The sequence below is a fragment of the Typopeltis vanoorti genome, chromosome 3 (assembly GCF_054136105.1).
Source record: "Typopeltis vanoorti isolate ZY-2024b chromosome 3, IOZ_Tvanoo_1.0, whole genome shotgun sequence".
Classification (NCBI taxonomy): Eukaryota; Metazoa; Arthropoda; class Arachnida; order Uropygi; family Thelyphonidae; genus Typopeltis; species Typopeltis vanoorti.
The window spans coordinates 23,084,429-23,100,180 of record NC_143551.1 but is presented as its reverse complement, the minus strand read 5'-3'; the positions used below and the strand labels follow the sequence as shown (position 1 = coordinate 23,100,180).

The 15,752-nt window shown below is 36.2% G+C and overlaps 1 protein-coding gene across 1 annotated transcript in view; it reads right to left on the bottom strand.

Moving 5' to 3' along the window:
• Nucleotides 1-238: 238 nt before the first annotated feature.
• Nucleotides 239-15,752, bottom strand: part of LOC150107987 (cell division cycle 5-like protein) — a 79,009-nt gene continuing 63,495 nt past the window's right edge. Inside the window, exons 3-4 of the mRNA XM_090415470.1 lie at nt 12,156-12,330; nt 239-321 (exon numbers count right to left, since the gene is read on the bottom strand). Coding sequence (XP_090271596.1) covers nt 239-321; nt 12,156-12,330 — 258 coding nt within the window. The remainder of the gene's footprint in view (nt 322-12,155; nt 12,331-15,752) is intronic.

Here is a 15,752-nt window from a genome sequence, read left to right as displayed (position 1 = left end):
TCTTCATAATTTACCAAGAAAAGTCCTTTACCAGACAAAGCGCTTTTATATTGCTAATTTTAACCAATAATCCATTGTATATTTTAGTCTTTTCGAAAACAGCTACATCCCTGTTATTCGTTTGTTTTACCATTTTAACGTAGCTTCTTTAACGTAGCTTCTGTGAATAAAGACGCCTTTAATAAAGATCTTGTTTTCATTTATTATCCAGTGGATGGAGATTATTTATTTACAAGATTTATTCATGAAAACCAAATAATTTTCCATCTGGATTGCTTTTACTTAATCTACACATGATCGCTATCCTTTCTCTATCAAAGCCTAATTAAAAGTATAAATATACAATAATGTACAGTAAATAAAGCTCCGCGTGTCCTAAATACAGTTATTAAAAAAAGAAACATTCAATAATAAATTTAGTTTAATCCTTTATCCAAGTGTAAGCAAACAAAGTTTGTGCCTGAAGTATCTTCAGGACTGGGGGCAACTCGTGGTAAAGGTGGACCAAGCGCTCATCACTCCTTGTCTCAGTATTTCCCATAATGCAAAGCATATCTCCTTGCGGACATGTATAATACTATGCATTAAGGGAAGAGCCACTACCCAAACCGGTTTCGACCCTTAATTGAGGTCTCGTCAGTGGGAGCCAGAACCAGAGTTGGTGATACTAAGGTGATTATCACAATGGAGAAGTCATATTTACTTTTGCGAGTTGCCAAAAGGTGTCTCACCTTATTATTAAATTACTCTGGATTTAGAGAAAGGTGTTGAGTAATTTTTCGTAGTTAATATGACTTTTCCATTGCTTCTACCTTGGTATCACCACCTCTTGGTCTGACTTCCACTGACGAGACCTCAATAAAGGTCGAAACCGGCCTGGGTAGTGACCCTTCCCTTAATGCATAGCATTATTCATGTCCGCAAGGAGATGTGCTTTGCATTATGGGAGATACTAAGACAAAGGTGATGAGAGCTTGATCCACTTTTACCACGAGTTGCCTCGGTCCTGAAGATACTTCAGGCTACACTTGGATAAAGGATTAAACTAAATTTATTATAGTCAAATCAAGTGGGGAAAAAACTACTCAAGAAACATTCGAGTAATTATTTTAATGTTCGTTTTATGCGAATCATTTAGCATACTAGAGATAAGTAGTTCATTGTCAACAGACCTGGTTGGCCGAGTGGTTAGTGTATCCGTCAAGAGGCTTCGGTCCTTGTCGTGGGCATGGATGTTAGTGATTATCTTTCACCTTCCTTCATACAACTATATATACACTCTCCCAAATAGAATGGGTCACCATGGAAGCCACCCCTCCTACAATAGGAGAAGCTTATACCCAGCAGTGGGGAAGATACAGAATAAAGACAGATAGAGAGCTCATTACAATCAAGCAGACTTTTTGGATGTTGTTAACAATATGAACGTGTGATATGCTATGCGATCTTAGGAGAGACTTCCAAATATTTCATGCAAGATACGACCGTATAACGTCAATGGGTTATTTGAAAGTCCGTAATTTGAGATTACAGAGGATGACAGTGAAGAGGATAACTAATTTATGACGTGATGATCTGTGAAGATTTCTGAATGCATGGTCTAGTGTTCGATGTCGCTGAGGTGGTGGTTGATTTAGAAAATTCTTCCCGTCTGTTGAATGTAAACATCGAAAAAAATTGGATAAGTTTGATTTCAAAAGCATTGTTGTTGTTCATCACTCCTACTGCACACATTTGCACAGGTCCAATGATTCAGCTAATATCAACCAAATTTGAAATGTAACCCTCTCTGACATCTCTTAGAGCCGTTTGAAAGAGAATTATCTGTATCTCTTTCACCTAAAAAAAAAACAAAGTGCTATAGATCTCATAAAAAATATCCCATATGTGGAAAAAGTAAATCAAATGATGAGGAAACAGGAAGATAGCTGAAATTCAGAAGCTGCTACCTTAGCTGACATTGTTGTTTTAATTATTAAGACTGTTTAAGTATCCTCCAAAATTTGAAAAAAGTCATAAAACCAGCAGCAGCGAGATCACTAAAACGTTAGCTAAAGTAGCCATTTATAAGTTACATCAAACTTCCTGCCTCCTCAGATTGACTCATTTTTACATGTAAAATTTTCCATGAGAGTGTAGCCTTTGTGTAATTGTTAACCGTCTGTGAAAGATTATTTGAATTTGAAGTACTAATTCCTTTTATCGATCTACTATCTTGCCTAACTACCTTCCGTTCCACATCATTATATCAACCACCTGCGTTTTACGTCGAAATAATTATAGCTTGGGTTTATAAAGTACTTAGAAAATTGTCTACGTATGGAAAATCTCAGATTTTCCAAAATTTTCGAGAAACATTGCTTATGCAGCTATACGTATACTGCGGATGCGACTAAAATTTAAACTTTAAAAAAAAAAAGCGTAATATTATACAACTTTGTGACGCGTTTTAGATGCAGAGCGCAAACAGACAAAACGTTCTTCCTTTTGAACTCGACTTGGAATTATAAATTGTGATCAGACCATCCGAAACAAAAGATGTAGTTAATCGTTTCCTGTTCTCTCATGAATGCCCAGCTTGTTTCAACGGGAAATCTTTTCACTTATTCTGTGAACGTGCGCTTCTCATTACTGCGAAGAATCAGAGGTAATTTCTGGAATTGCCAATGAACTTATTGTGTATGTTAAAAACTGTTTTCAATATTAATTACATCTCAGTGCATAGCAGTTTCCTAAGAGAGCGATTCCTAATAAATATGGAAGTACTGTTTATTCCATTGGGACATCAACTAATTATGTTGCCATAGTAATTTGAATTGTGACGTCAATGATAGGAATTTCTTGCTGTATTGTTAAACTCGCAGTATTAAAATGCTATAATGAGTTCAGAAGTAAAATAGATAGAAACCTGAAGAAAATACTAATAAAATGTTATGTGTGGAGTGTTGCCCTCCATGTATCTGAAACTTGGACATTGAAGAAAGAAGAAATTAAGATTTTGGAAAGCTTTGAGATGTGGATTTGGAGAAGGATTGAAAAAATCAAATGGACAGATAAAATAACTAATGAAGAGGTCTTAAAAAGAGTAGGAGAAGAAAGAAGTCTGTTAAGGAGGATAAAAAGAAGAAAGGGAAACAACTGGATCGGACATATTCTGAGAGGGAATCGAATCATCAAAGATGCCATCGAAGGAAAAATAGACGGAAAACGACTCAGAGGAAGAGTAAGGAAAACAATGCTAGATAACATGCTCAATAGAGACAGGTACACAACCTTGAAAGAGAAGGCTCAGAACAGAAGAGAGTGGAAGGAAAGTTTCTGCTACTAAAAGAAGAACCTGCTCAATTGCAGAATACTGAAGAAGAAGAATGAGTTCAGCATTGCATTTTCTATTATTTTTGTTTAATGGCACGTGGAAGGCATGGCGTTAAATCAAACTTAAGAGACAGTGTCAGAAAGATAAAAATATAAAATTAAATTTTAAAAAAATTAACCGAAAAATAATACTAATATATTGTGCAATGTTCTTCGATTATTATTATACTCAAACTCGTATGATTATAAGAATTTACACATGAAGATGTGTTGTGTAATAATAAACTTACATTTTCGACAGTAAAATATTGTACGTGGATCAAATTCTGCAGAGATACATATTTTCTCTTATTCCTAAAGTTGTATATTTTAGCAAAAATATATTATGCTTATAATTAATATTATTTTGAGTATAAATTAAAATGTATATTTAAACATAAGAAACAAAAATTTTAAAGATAAATAAGAATATTTTAAAACTTTATATTTAAAATGATGAAAAATCAATACACCTTATATTTATAAACATAATATATATAATTTAAATCATGCTTCTGCATGAAATCAATTCAGGATGAGAATAAGCAATCGACCGTGAGATGCGGTGATTGATTCATTCAATCCAATACCCTTGGAGGGTAATTGATGGCAATGCTGTAGCCAATGAAGTTCTAACTGAGGTTCGGCTATTGCTGTTACCCTCCTGCCATGATCAGAGCTTTAATTGCTCAATAACACCTTATCTCTACACTGTCCTCTACAGATAACGGGGAAGATGAAAAGCATTCTGCTTCGCCCCTTTAAGCCAGTCCTTATAAGGAAGGAAATCAATTCACAGCAATCAGAGCATTAAAATACGTGCTTTATGTGAGGTGTGATCACTGCATCTTCAATTCACCTAGAAGAGATCTGAGGAGTTAACCGTTAAGCATTAGATGTGCAGCCTGCTTCTTGGAAGTGTCATACGATGGGGAAAAAATAGGGTGATAATTGTTTCGTGTTTCTTTGAAGGAGTCTGTGTCTTATGAGTCCTATCTGGTACTGTGCTCACATCGCAAGATAGGAAACTTTTCGTGCATTCTGGGAACATTTTCTCATTAGGCATCCGTTGTCATGACAACCCCAAGCTTCGAGTTAATTTGTTCATATGATGTCCGAAGATAAACGTTGATTACACTGGCCAACAAAAAAAATGTTTTTTTCCTGCTGATTATGGTCTGACACTTGTTTTTTACTAATTTGGGTGCGCTGATTTCAAATATCACAGCCATTTAGCTCCATCACGTCAGGTTTTTCCTCTATGGCATTTTCTTTTTGCTAATTTGTAAGTTTTTGATAGTTTTAAGGAAGCAGTACTATTTAGAGGATCAAAAAAATCGATTTTTTAATATTATTTTCTGAAAGTATGTACTTTTAAAAATCTGTTCCTAACGTTTTATTAAGAAATTCGAAAAATTCCCGAAGATATAGCCTATTATTCAAAGGGGTGCGCAGGACAGAATCGGAGCGCTCACCGCTCTCGCTTGTTAGTAAACGAATAAATGCGTAAGAACCTGCAATGGCACGTACTGGCGCTCTGAATGCGAGAGAGGCCGATAACCGACCTAATACATTTAGGTGATGAAAAGTAGGCGATAACAACTGCCTAAAACAAATGAATGCTATATGCGTCATAGCGGACAAAGAACGATCGAAATCAGTCAATCGTTAATCGATCGTGAAAGTATGATGAGCGCTTATAACGTTTCAATAAAGTCTCTGGTTTTTTTTGTCTTGTTAATTGCATGTTAGTCGGCAGTGAAGAAAATACTTCTGCTATATTTGTGGCAGCTTTACTGTTCCCAGTCAAAGGACAAATATCACTGATTTCGTTAAGAAAGTGTACTTTGCATACTTTGATGTAAAAATTGCAGATCAGGACAAGTCATGGGCTCCAAATAAAGTGTGTAAGTCATGTGTAGAAAATTTACGACAGTGGAGCAAGGGAAAACGCCAAAAATTAGCTTTTGGCATTCCAATGATTTGGCATGAACCGAAAAATCACGTAGATAATTGTTATTTTTGTTTAGTTCAGACTTCTGGTTATAATAAGAAGAATAAGAAAAAATTGTGTATCCAAATTTCGACTCAGCAATTCGGCTAGTTGCTCATTCCAATGAAATAGCCGTGCCAATTTATAAAGGACTTCCTTTACTTGAGAACGAGCATGATCGGGATATGCCAGATGTTCTTGAGGAGCAAGACCCGGATGTTGATTTAGACAATGAAAATTTAATTTCCAGTTCTGGACCGCAACGTTTTACTCAAGAGGAATTGAATGACTTAGTAAGAGATTTGGGCCTATCAAAGGAATCATCGGAATTGTTAGCTTCAAGATTAAACGAAAAAAACTTATTGGAGCAAGATACGAAGATAACTTTTTATCGTAACAGGGAAAGTAATCTTGTACAATATTTTAAACACGAGTGTGGGTTTGTTTACTGTAACAATGTGTCAGGTTTACTAACTGAAATGAGTGTTGTACAATATCATCCAAATGAGTGGCGTTTATTTATCGACAGTTCAAGCAGAAGTCTCAAGTGTGTCTTACTACACAATGGGAATGTATGTGGCTCAATTCCTATTGGCTATTCAGTCCACTTAAAGGAACATATGAGGACATTAAAAAGGTTCTGAAGTTATTAAAATATACAGACCATAACTGGATCATCTGTGTGGATCTTAAACTGGTGAACTTTTTACTTAGCTTTCAAAGAGGATATACAAAGTTTCCGTGTTTTCTATGCTTCTGGGATAGTCGAGCTAGAAACCCACATTTGAGTCAGAAACATTAGCCTCTGAGAATATCCTTAAATGTTGGAGAACAGAATGTTATAAATAAACCTTTAATCGACAGAGAAAAAATCATTTTTCCACCTCTACACATCAAACTAAGTCTTATGAAGCAGTATGTTAAAGCTTTAGATTTACAAGGTGACTGTTTCCAATACATATGTGAAAAATTTCCACGACTTAGTTATGAAAAAATTAAAGCCGGTGTATTTGATGGACCGCAAATTAGAACTTTAATGAGAGACCCAAATTTCATCAACTCTATGAACGAAATTGAGAAAGAGGCCTGGACTTCATTTACGATGGTTGCGAATAATTTTCTTGGAAACAAAAAGGCGTGCAATTACAAAGATCTAGTGGAAACAATGCTTGAAAATTTCCAGCGCCTAGGTTGCAACATGAGCATAAAGCTTCATTTCCTATACAGTCATCTTGATAGATTTCCCGAGAATTTAGGTGCTGTAAGCGATGAACAAAGAAAGATTTCATCAAGACTTAAAAACTATGGAAGATCGATACCAAGGAAGATGGGATTCTCACATGATGGCCGACTACTGTTGGAGTATTCAAAGGGATTGCCAAAACAGAACACACAGCAGAAATTGCTACAAACAACAATTTATTCCCTGAAATTCATGTGTAAGTAAAATTGTTATTTTTTTTATAAATATTCTTGTAATTTTTAATGAATATTGTTAAGTAGTTATGCATCTAATTATCGGCCTCTCTCGCATTCAAAGCGCCAGTACGTGCCGTTGCAGGTTCTTATGCATTTATTCGTTTACTAACAAGCGAGAGCGGTGAGCGCTCCGATTCTGATCTGCGCACCGCTTTGAATAATAGGCTATATCTTAGGGAATTTTTCGAATTTCTTGATAAAAAGTTAGGATCAGATTTTTAAAAGCACATGCTTTCAGAAAATAATATTAAAAAATCATTTTTTTTGATCCTCTAAATAGTACTGCGTCCTTAAAACTATCAAAAACTTACAAATTAGCAAAAAGAAAATGCCATAGAGGAAAAACCTGACGTGATAGAGAAAAATGGGTTTGATATTTGAAATCAGCCCACCCAAATTAGTAAAAAACAAGTCTCATGTGAAAGTCAACAAAAATTGTGTTGGACTGTGTTATCGTAACGACAACCAGCATCTGAAGCCACACTCTCCAGCTGCTGAACACGTTTAATATGCACTCCCTGCGCTTCAGGTTGTTTCAAATAGTAGTGGGGGGGATGCGTGTGATTATATTCATGGATTTGCAATAACGTCTCTCCTTTCGATGTCTGAAATGACACACTAGTAAAGAGTGCTGTTTCGAAGGGTGAAAGATGTGATACTAACTATTAACAAGATTATGTGACTCGCACCTTCATTGACCGGCTAGGTAGGTCCTTTCCTACCTCATATTCAGAATGATAATTAGATTAATTTGCTGTATCCATTTCAAACGGTAGTATAGTTTGGAAGAAAATTAATAAATGTCCTCTTAAACTTTGCTAAAGATCGGCCAAAAAATAAACTGCAACCCAATTGAAAGAAAAAAAAAACGTAATTATACCTACAGATCTTGATGGACTTCATACTGAATTTATTTGAATGAAGTAACACTGTGGAAAGTCCAGTGCTGCCCACGTAATTGTTCAAGGTTTCCTTAGAGAAACTGAAGAGAGGAAATAGAAGTTAGTTCTTAATGTTCATGCTTCATAATGCACTGAACTCAGAGCTTAGGTTTCGCACCTTGCATTTCCCACCAAAACAAGTCTTTAAAGGTCTGGTTTGTTCCCAGGGCATCCAAGAATTTTTTTTCTTTTCTTCTATTGTTTCTTTTCCGTATAGAGACACATAATGAATACAATGTGCGGTCCCTCTTAATTGAAGGTGCTTCTTTGTTTTTTGGAATCCACCAATAAACACAGAAGAGGAGACTGCCCAGTGAGAGGTTAGTGATTTGCAGATGGACAGAAACCATCAAAAAAAAAAAAAAAAAACAGAAGAATGTATAAGTAAATGTATAAATTTTTAAAGAAAAAGCTATTTGATTTGTAATTACGGACATGAAATCCGAGAAATATTACACGAGAAGATTAAAATTATCACTGAAAATAAAAATTTCGATTTCATTAATAATGTTCTAATTTTATTTTCTTCAGTGAGCAGCACAGAAATCACTTAGATTTTCTCCTTTGTTTACTTTTTGTGAAGAATTCTCTTCGCATTTGTTGGTAATTGAAAGAAAATTATTTCTTTTCGGAGTAGAGAAAAATGACAAAATTTCAAATGTGTACGAAATGAATTTCTCTTCTCTTTAATTCTCATCCCAGTCCTTACACTGAGATGAGAATTGGGAGGGGGCAGAGAACTAGACGAATTCTGAATGTTTTCAGATTGTAGTGTGTTTAAGCAAATATCTGACAATTGCATAATATGATATGGTGATTTGAATTGTTCACGTAGCGATATTAATCAGTCAGAGAGAACTTATTATACCGCTAATCGTCTTGTTCTTTGAGTAACAGCCTTAATCTCACTCAGGTTTTTCATCAGAAAACTGGACGAGGAATACACTCAGTTGTTTGTTAACACAGGGGAAGATTTCCTCACCATCCTTAGCCGCTTTGTTAGTTGATCTAATCGATACAATAGATAACTTCATTGTTCTGATAAGTTCTTAACTTCGAGTCAAAAGACTTAGCCTCGATATTACTATACTTTCCCAGGTAATTTTCGAAACCTTTGAACTGGAAAAAAACTCGCGTTACATATAGCAAGTTGATAATAAATGCAATAAATGCTACCTCTACCTACCAAAGGTCCACTTTTTTTTATGTTTTCTCTTTGTTGTGTTACAAAGTGATTAGTAACTAATTTATTGGTTTAATTTATCAGGTTGAGAATGAAATTATTAGTATGAACTGGGTAATGATTATCACTGCAAATATGGAAGAAATACTGCACACGCCATGAAATTCATACAATTTATTGACATTTTAAAAGTCCGTAATAAGAAAACGTATTAAAGAAAAACTAGAAATTAAACAAATAGAAGTAGATAAGAAGATAAAAGATCGGATAATATAGTATTAATATAAACGAAAATAAAAGATTTTGTGCAGAAATTAAATGAACATCTGCTAAAATCTTACTGCTGTACAGTATTGTAATTTGTACAGTAATCCGGTCCTTGGCACGGCCTCGCGCTGTATGATAGCTGTCCCAAAATCACTGTTAAGCGTTATTTTGCTGTAACCGTAAAGATGTGCAACATTTCCATTGCTAGCTCCAGTAAGCAGACGAAGAAATCTTCTCTCCAGTCACACAGTCGAAGCTATGATGCGAAAATATTCTCCTTAATAAAGGCGAATAGCTTCATTCAATGAAAAATTGCACAATGTAACCATTTGTTACGTCTTGAACGCTCGCAAAGTTGCTAACAGGATAGCCCATCTCAGTGCACGTACATTTAAAGATGAATGGAAGATAAAGCAAGGTCCCCACATGTTGGTAAGTTCCAATTAGCTTCAAACCACACTCTACGCAAAGCAAATTCTACCACGCGTCGGACTCACTGATGAATACGACGGAACACTACATAGGCTCCAAAGTAAAGCGAATGGCTGCTGTTAGCGCTCCTAGTGACGGTCTACGACAACAGGCCAATCAAAGATCGAAGTGCGCATGTGGAAGTGACGTTACCTTCAAGTGACCAGACGTGGAGGTAATTTTTTGCAGTGTTCAGAATTTATTTCAATACTAAATACAAGAAAGGAAAAACGTAGTTATTTAACTTCATGATATTGACAATGAAAGTGGGTGTACGTTTAGCGTCATTTTAATTAAAACTCACCCAGCAGGGTTCTGTCTTATTTTATTTTCTGCTTTCTTTTGTTAAATATCCTAAGAATTTAAGAAGCCACAAGCTTTTCCAAGTAAAGTTTTATTTTTTTTTAAATATTACAAATTAAGAAATAAAAACTTTTTTCGCTAGCATTTTAACTTTTCTCACGGTTAAATGATTCTTATTTTAAATTAGGTTTCTGAAATGAATAAAATAATCTCGATTATATTTGAAATGAAAAAAGAAACACGAAAAAGTGTTACAAAAAGCTGAAAATTAGATTTTTTTTGAATTTCATACTTTTACAGAATAAATTTAATGCACATTCAACTCTACAACAGTAAACAGTCCCAATTTAATTCTTTCCTATATCCACACAAAATTAGGAATTAGCCTGAACTATACTTTTATCATAATGCATGCTAAGACTATTTGGATGTTTTAGCGCTACTCTTTTGTTAAACTTATCCAATCTTCTAAACATTGCTCTGAACAAATTCAATCGCAATGCACTACATATCACGGAATGTTTCCAGAATCAGCTTACGCTACATAACGACAACAGTTAAAATTTGGGCTAGTACACAACAATGCATCAACGCTTATGCTAACAGGACGAATGACTGCAGGGTGATTATAATTAAAGTTCCCATTGCGAAAGGCTGTAACTTAACTGGGTGGAACGATTTAATATTTAACGTGATGATGATGTGTGCTGCAATGGAATTTTATTTCCCGTAAAACCAACGTTAGTTCTAAAAGTTTCCACTAGGCGAGGCGATACATGGCGCTCAATACCATAGTTGGTAATTAAAATGTCACAAAACGAAGAGTACACACAGCATGTTCGATATACTGTCCTCCGTTATGGACAATGTGCTGAAATCGCATGCTCAACCACAGAATGTAAGCAGTTTTACTGGAAACGTTGTGGATATGGCATGTAATGTTGGTCTTGAGGTCCACTGAGCTGGCTACGTGTCCACGATAGACAACGTCTTTGAGATGTCCCCCCAGCCAAAAGTCGCAGGGGTTCAGATCCAGAGAGCGTTTTGGCCACTTTGCACGAAAATGGTGGCTGATGATTCTACTCTGAGTAAAATGTGTGTGAAGCAACTTCTTGACAGGGGTGGCGATCTGAGGAGAGGTGTCATCGTGCATAAAAACTGTTGAATCCATCCAGCCACTGGTGCTTTTGAAGTGTTGGAATCACCTGATTGGCTAAGAAAGGTGCATATCGCTGGCCATTAACAGTGCAGGTAACAAGACCAGTAGGACCGAACTTCTCGAAAAAGAAAAGTCCGAATTAATTCGCTGTGAAACCACACCAAAAGTTGACCTTTCGGTGAATGCAGCAGAATCAGTCGCACGAAGTGTGAGTTTGCGGTTGCCCAGTGCTCTGCAGATTGGGGTAGGCAAAGTGGTCGATATTGACCCCTGGTGTCCATGTGGTTATCCAAGGAATCGATAAATGTTTAGGGGTTAAAAGGGAGGTCAATACACACCTAAAACGATTTTGAGTAACCCCTAGTAAACATGCAACGCCAAGTGGCTGAGCCAACGAGCTAGAAGCCCACGCTCTCCCCGATGAAGATATCTATAATAGAAACAATCAAGGGTAGGGCGTATTCATCGCCCATAGCTCTCAGAGTGGTGTTCAGTGATCTGATAACTTTGAATTTAATGTGTAATTTTTTTAAAGTTATAGTCCCCATAATGGCAGCACCTGATAGTAAGACGAAGTGCCGAAAGAAATCGAAAGAGTATTTCATATTTGGATTTATACCATCATCTACTAATGAAACAATACCTATGTGCCTATTATGTGAATTATTATTTTCATTATTATTATTATGCCTATTAAAGGAATTATTATTTTTAAACTGAGAATTTTTTATCGATAACGTGATTCATTTATTTGACATGATGGGGGTCAATGAGGGATGAAGGATTCCATGAAGGGGTCAATGATTTGAAAAGATTGCCGACGCCTGATCTAGATGGACGTGATCTTCGTTAGTCTAGAAAATGTTCCATGGCCACTCGTTGGAAGCTGCAGGGCAAATGTTTCTGTCGTATCCCCGGTAGGATTAAGCAATTGCTGAACGTGAGAAATCTCGTAAGAATAACAGCGCGCAGAATTTGCCTTACGACTTTGTAAACCGTGCTTACAGGCTGGTCTAAACACCGGGCAATACATCGCGTGCTGCTGCTGCTGCTTCCTACGAGATTTGTCATCATCTAATGGTGTGGCTCCCCTTTCTGCCGTTCGATGGGCTTCCCTCCTCTGACAGGTTTGACATCTAAGAGAACTGTCTCTTGAAATTTCCGGATCGTTTTGCGTAAACTATTTGCAGCCATAGGACACATTTTTAATCCATTTAATATTCTGACCTTTCGCGATGCCGTGAAGGCACAGCTGGTATTTTGGTAAAACAGCTTCACGAAAAGTGTGCGATCCTTCGCTAATGGTGACATTGTGCTTTAACACGTCGTCTGCTCACAGGCAAGCTTTTTTCGAAGCACACGTCATTGGGAACATTGCGACAGTACCATTTACATAAATGGTACTGTCGCAGAGTTTCACTGCATACCAATACATGTAAATTATCACGCGTAATTTACATGTATTGCAATCCATGTATCGCCCTATAGGCAACTTTTAGAACTAAAACTGGTTTTACACAAAATAAAACTCCGTTTTCGGCATCATGTTGATCATTAAATCGTTGCGCTGAGTAGTTACCCATTTACAGCCTTTCGAAATGTGAACTTTAATTTAATCACCCTGTAGTTCTTCAATTCCTTTGAACTATTGTTAGTCTACATTTCAAGCTTTTACATAATTTCACTCCTTTAGTAAGTAAGAAATGGAAGAAGAGAGAGAGCGATGGTTAAGCTTACATTTCTGTCATAAAATGTGTTTCCATTTTCTTTTTCAGTCTTCAATTCAGTCACAATTCACAATTCAGTCCTATCTGATGTTTTATGCAAAATTCATCACAAGGTGGGGATTACAAGGAAAACGGTGAGTAGCAAGTCCTATACGTATATCAACATCTATAAAGTCAATGAGTGAAAAATATCACGCCTTTCTTCTAATTGGATGACACACTTCTTGCACACAAAAAAAAGCATTCTAGTGAAAAGGGATTGCGGTATTCTAAATATTCGTGGGTTTATTAGTCAACTAAGAAACAAGACAAAAACAACTTTGGTAAGCCAATAGAAACAAAAGACAATCTAACAAAACAGCGAAAAATCCATAACATTTTGACTTTGTAGCGAAATTAGCCTCCCATGATGGTAATTATGATCGAAATTGAACTAGGCTGTTTATTCCATTAGGATAACAGTTTATTATGTTTCCATGGTGATCTCAACATAATGACGCCAAATATATGAATTTATAGCGGTATTATTAAACTCTTTTTTTAAATTATTAAACTGAGTTCATTAAACATTTAATAAGCTCAGTGTTGCTTATTTCCATAGTTGGGAGTTCACCTGCTTCACGCTATTAAATAAGACTTATTACTTGTGTCCCTAAGCAATCTTGGGAATAAATTAAAACGAACATTGTCCGCCATAAATACTAAAACGGCGTTCACTACTGAGATGGCAAATTGGAAACGTCACACTTTTAATACAAATTACTAGATCATATGACATGCTAATTTATTATTTTTTTAACGGTTTTATGTATAAACAAGCGGGATGAGTGTTACGAAGAGGTGTCCAAATAACTGAACTGTCAAATGCTATTGACCTCAGTTAATTGATCACAAGCCAGTAGAAATTGTAATGCGTATTCAAATGTGTTTTACTGTTCGAAATCATCTTCATTGAATGATATAGAACAGGTTTCAGATAATCTTGGATACCTTTCAGGTCTTTTTAGAATATGATAAGTGAAGTTCACTCTGTTATTACATGAATTTTTAAGTGACTTCCGGTAGGCTAATAACAGTTTACTAAACCTATAGTATATTACTACCGTGAGTGAGCCAAGGCATGGTAATAAGTAAACGTGCTATAGGAACCGAAGAAATGACTTTTTTCTTGAAGTCACTTCGGTCGATAAGGATAGCACGGTATACTTAGCCAAACAGGTAGCATTGATGGCTGAGAGATATTGACCTACAGTGTTTAGTCATTCAACTCCACCCAAATCGATATCTTATATCTCCGTATTCGAGATATACCATTCCTCTAGGATACCTAAGGAGACTTGCTTCATTTAAAAGATTCAGGATGGAAGTCTAATGACCCGACATTAATAACACAGCCAGTCTTTTATACCCATCAATGATCTTTTAGAGATAAAATTACAAGATGTTGATTTGATTTTCCCTTTCAGTCGTTTCCAACCGTAGGTGACTTTGTAGGTATTGTCCTGAAAGTATTCCTGGTGGGAATTTTACAGGGTAGTTCATCATTGCTTTCCCCAACTCCCCACTTTTATCCAGGCTCGGACCGGCATATGGCTGGGTCGTATTCATGACTGCAATCCATGTATGTTCACGTGGCCGGTTTGCCTGTTCCGGGGAACGAAAAAACCCCTACCTCCGTATTAGACCGGCTAACTCACCTTTAGTAGTAGGAGACCAGATCAAGTTCCTCACGTCACTGACGGGAATCGAACCCAGGTCTTTCCGACCAAAAAGTTTCTTCTATACTGAATGAGCTACGGAGGCTCAGGTGCTCGATGTTCGTATTCATAAACATAGGACTTCTGTTGCACATACATGATAGAAGTTTTTATTTTACAGTTCCCTCAAGATTGTCTTTTTGTGCCCCGCTTTTGGATTCTGATTAGTCAATCACAATCCTTTCTTGATACGAAATTATATTCTTATGTTTATTCATAAGAATATAATTAGTACCTGAAGTGCCGAAATTTACAACTGGTTGTACGCAAGGTTATGTACAAGTAATTGTAATACCTTCATTTTTTCACTCTTTAGTCTTCTCCCTTCGGTTTTTATCAACAAATTTGGACTTCGCCAAACCCGTGAGTGTCCATCGATCGTTTGTTTCTTCGGTGTTAGTACATCATAAATAGAAAAAAGTGCACAAGTATCATCCGATTCTCTATCTCTCTACGTTCCTCCTCGCTATCTTAGAAAACGAAATATCAGGAAGTGTATAAAATGGCAATTTGTTATCGCTGACAGATGCATCTCTGATGTCTTATTAAAATCCATCACAAGCATCCAATGGACATGTGATCGATGACTTCAATAAATTCTTCGTTTCCTACCTAAGATATGTGCTGTGTCGTTCTGTTTTCGTTTCCGTACAGTCCAACTTTGTGTAATAGATATTGCACGCAATAGCGAATCCGTCAAAAGGATAAAACATAGCCAACTATCGAAAATGCTTTCGAATGGTGAGCACATAAATAATACAGTAGATGGATTATCATTAAAATGGACGTGGACATCAAATAATGAATCGTTTAAATTGTAAAATAAATACTTTTTTCTTTCATTTTAATCCACAATGTGGTGTGTAGGGATATTATCAATCATGGAGTGAGACATGATGACTTACTTCATTTAAAGGAGTCGCAATGGAAGTCGAATGTCACCGATGGGTATAACTGAGGACCTTGTAACAGATAAAATTACAAAGTGCTCGATGTGCATATTCATAAACAACAGCATAATATTAGGGGCAATTTAAATTCGTTAACAACCTCGAAAGAGATTCAACTAGCGAGGTGAAAGATAAAACCATAGTTTTAAAGACCTGTTTTCTTTCTAA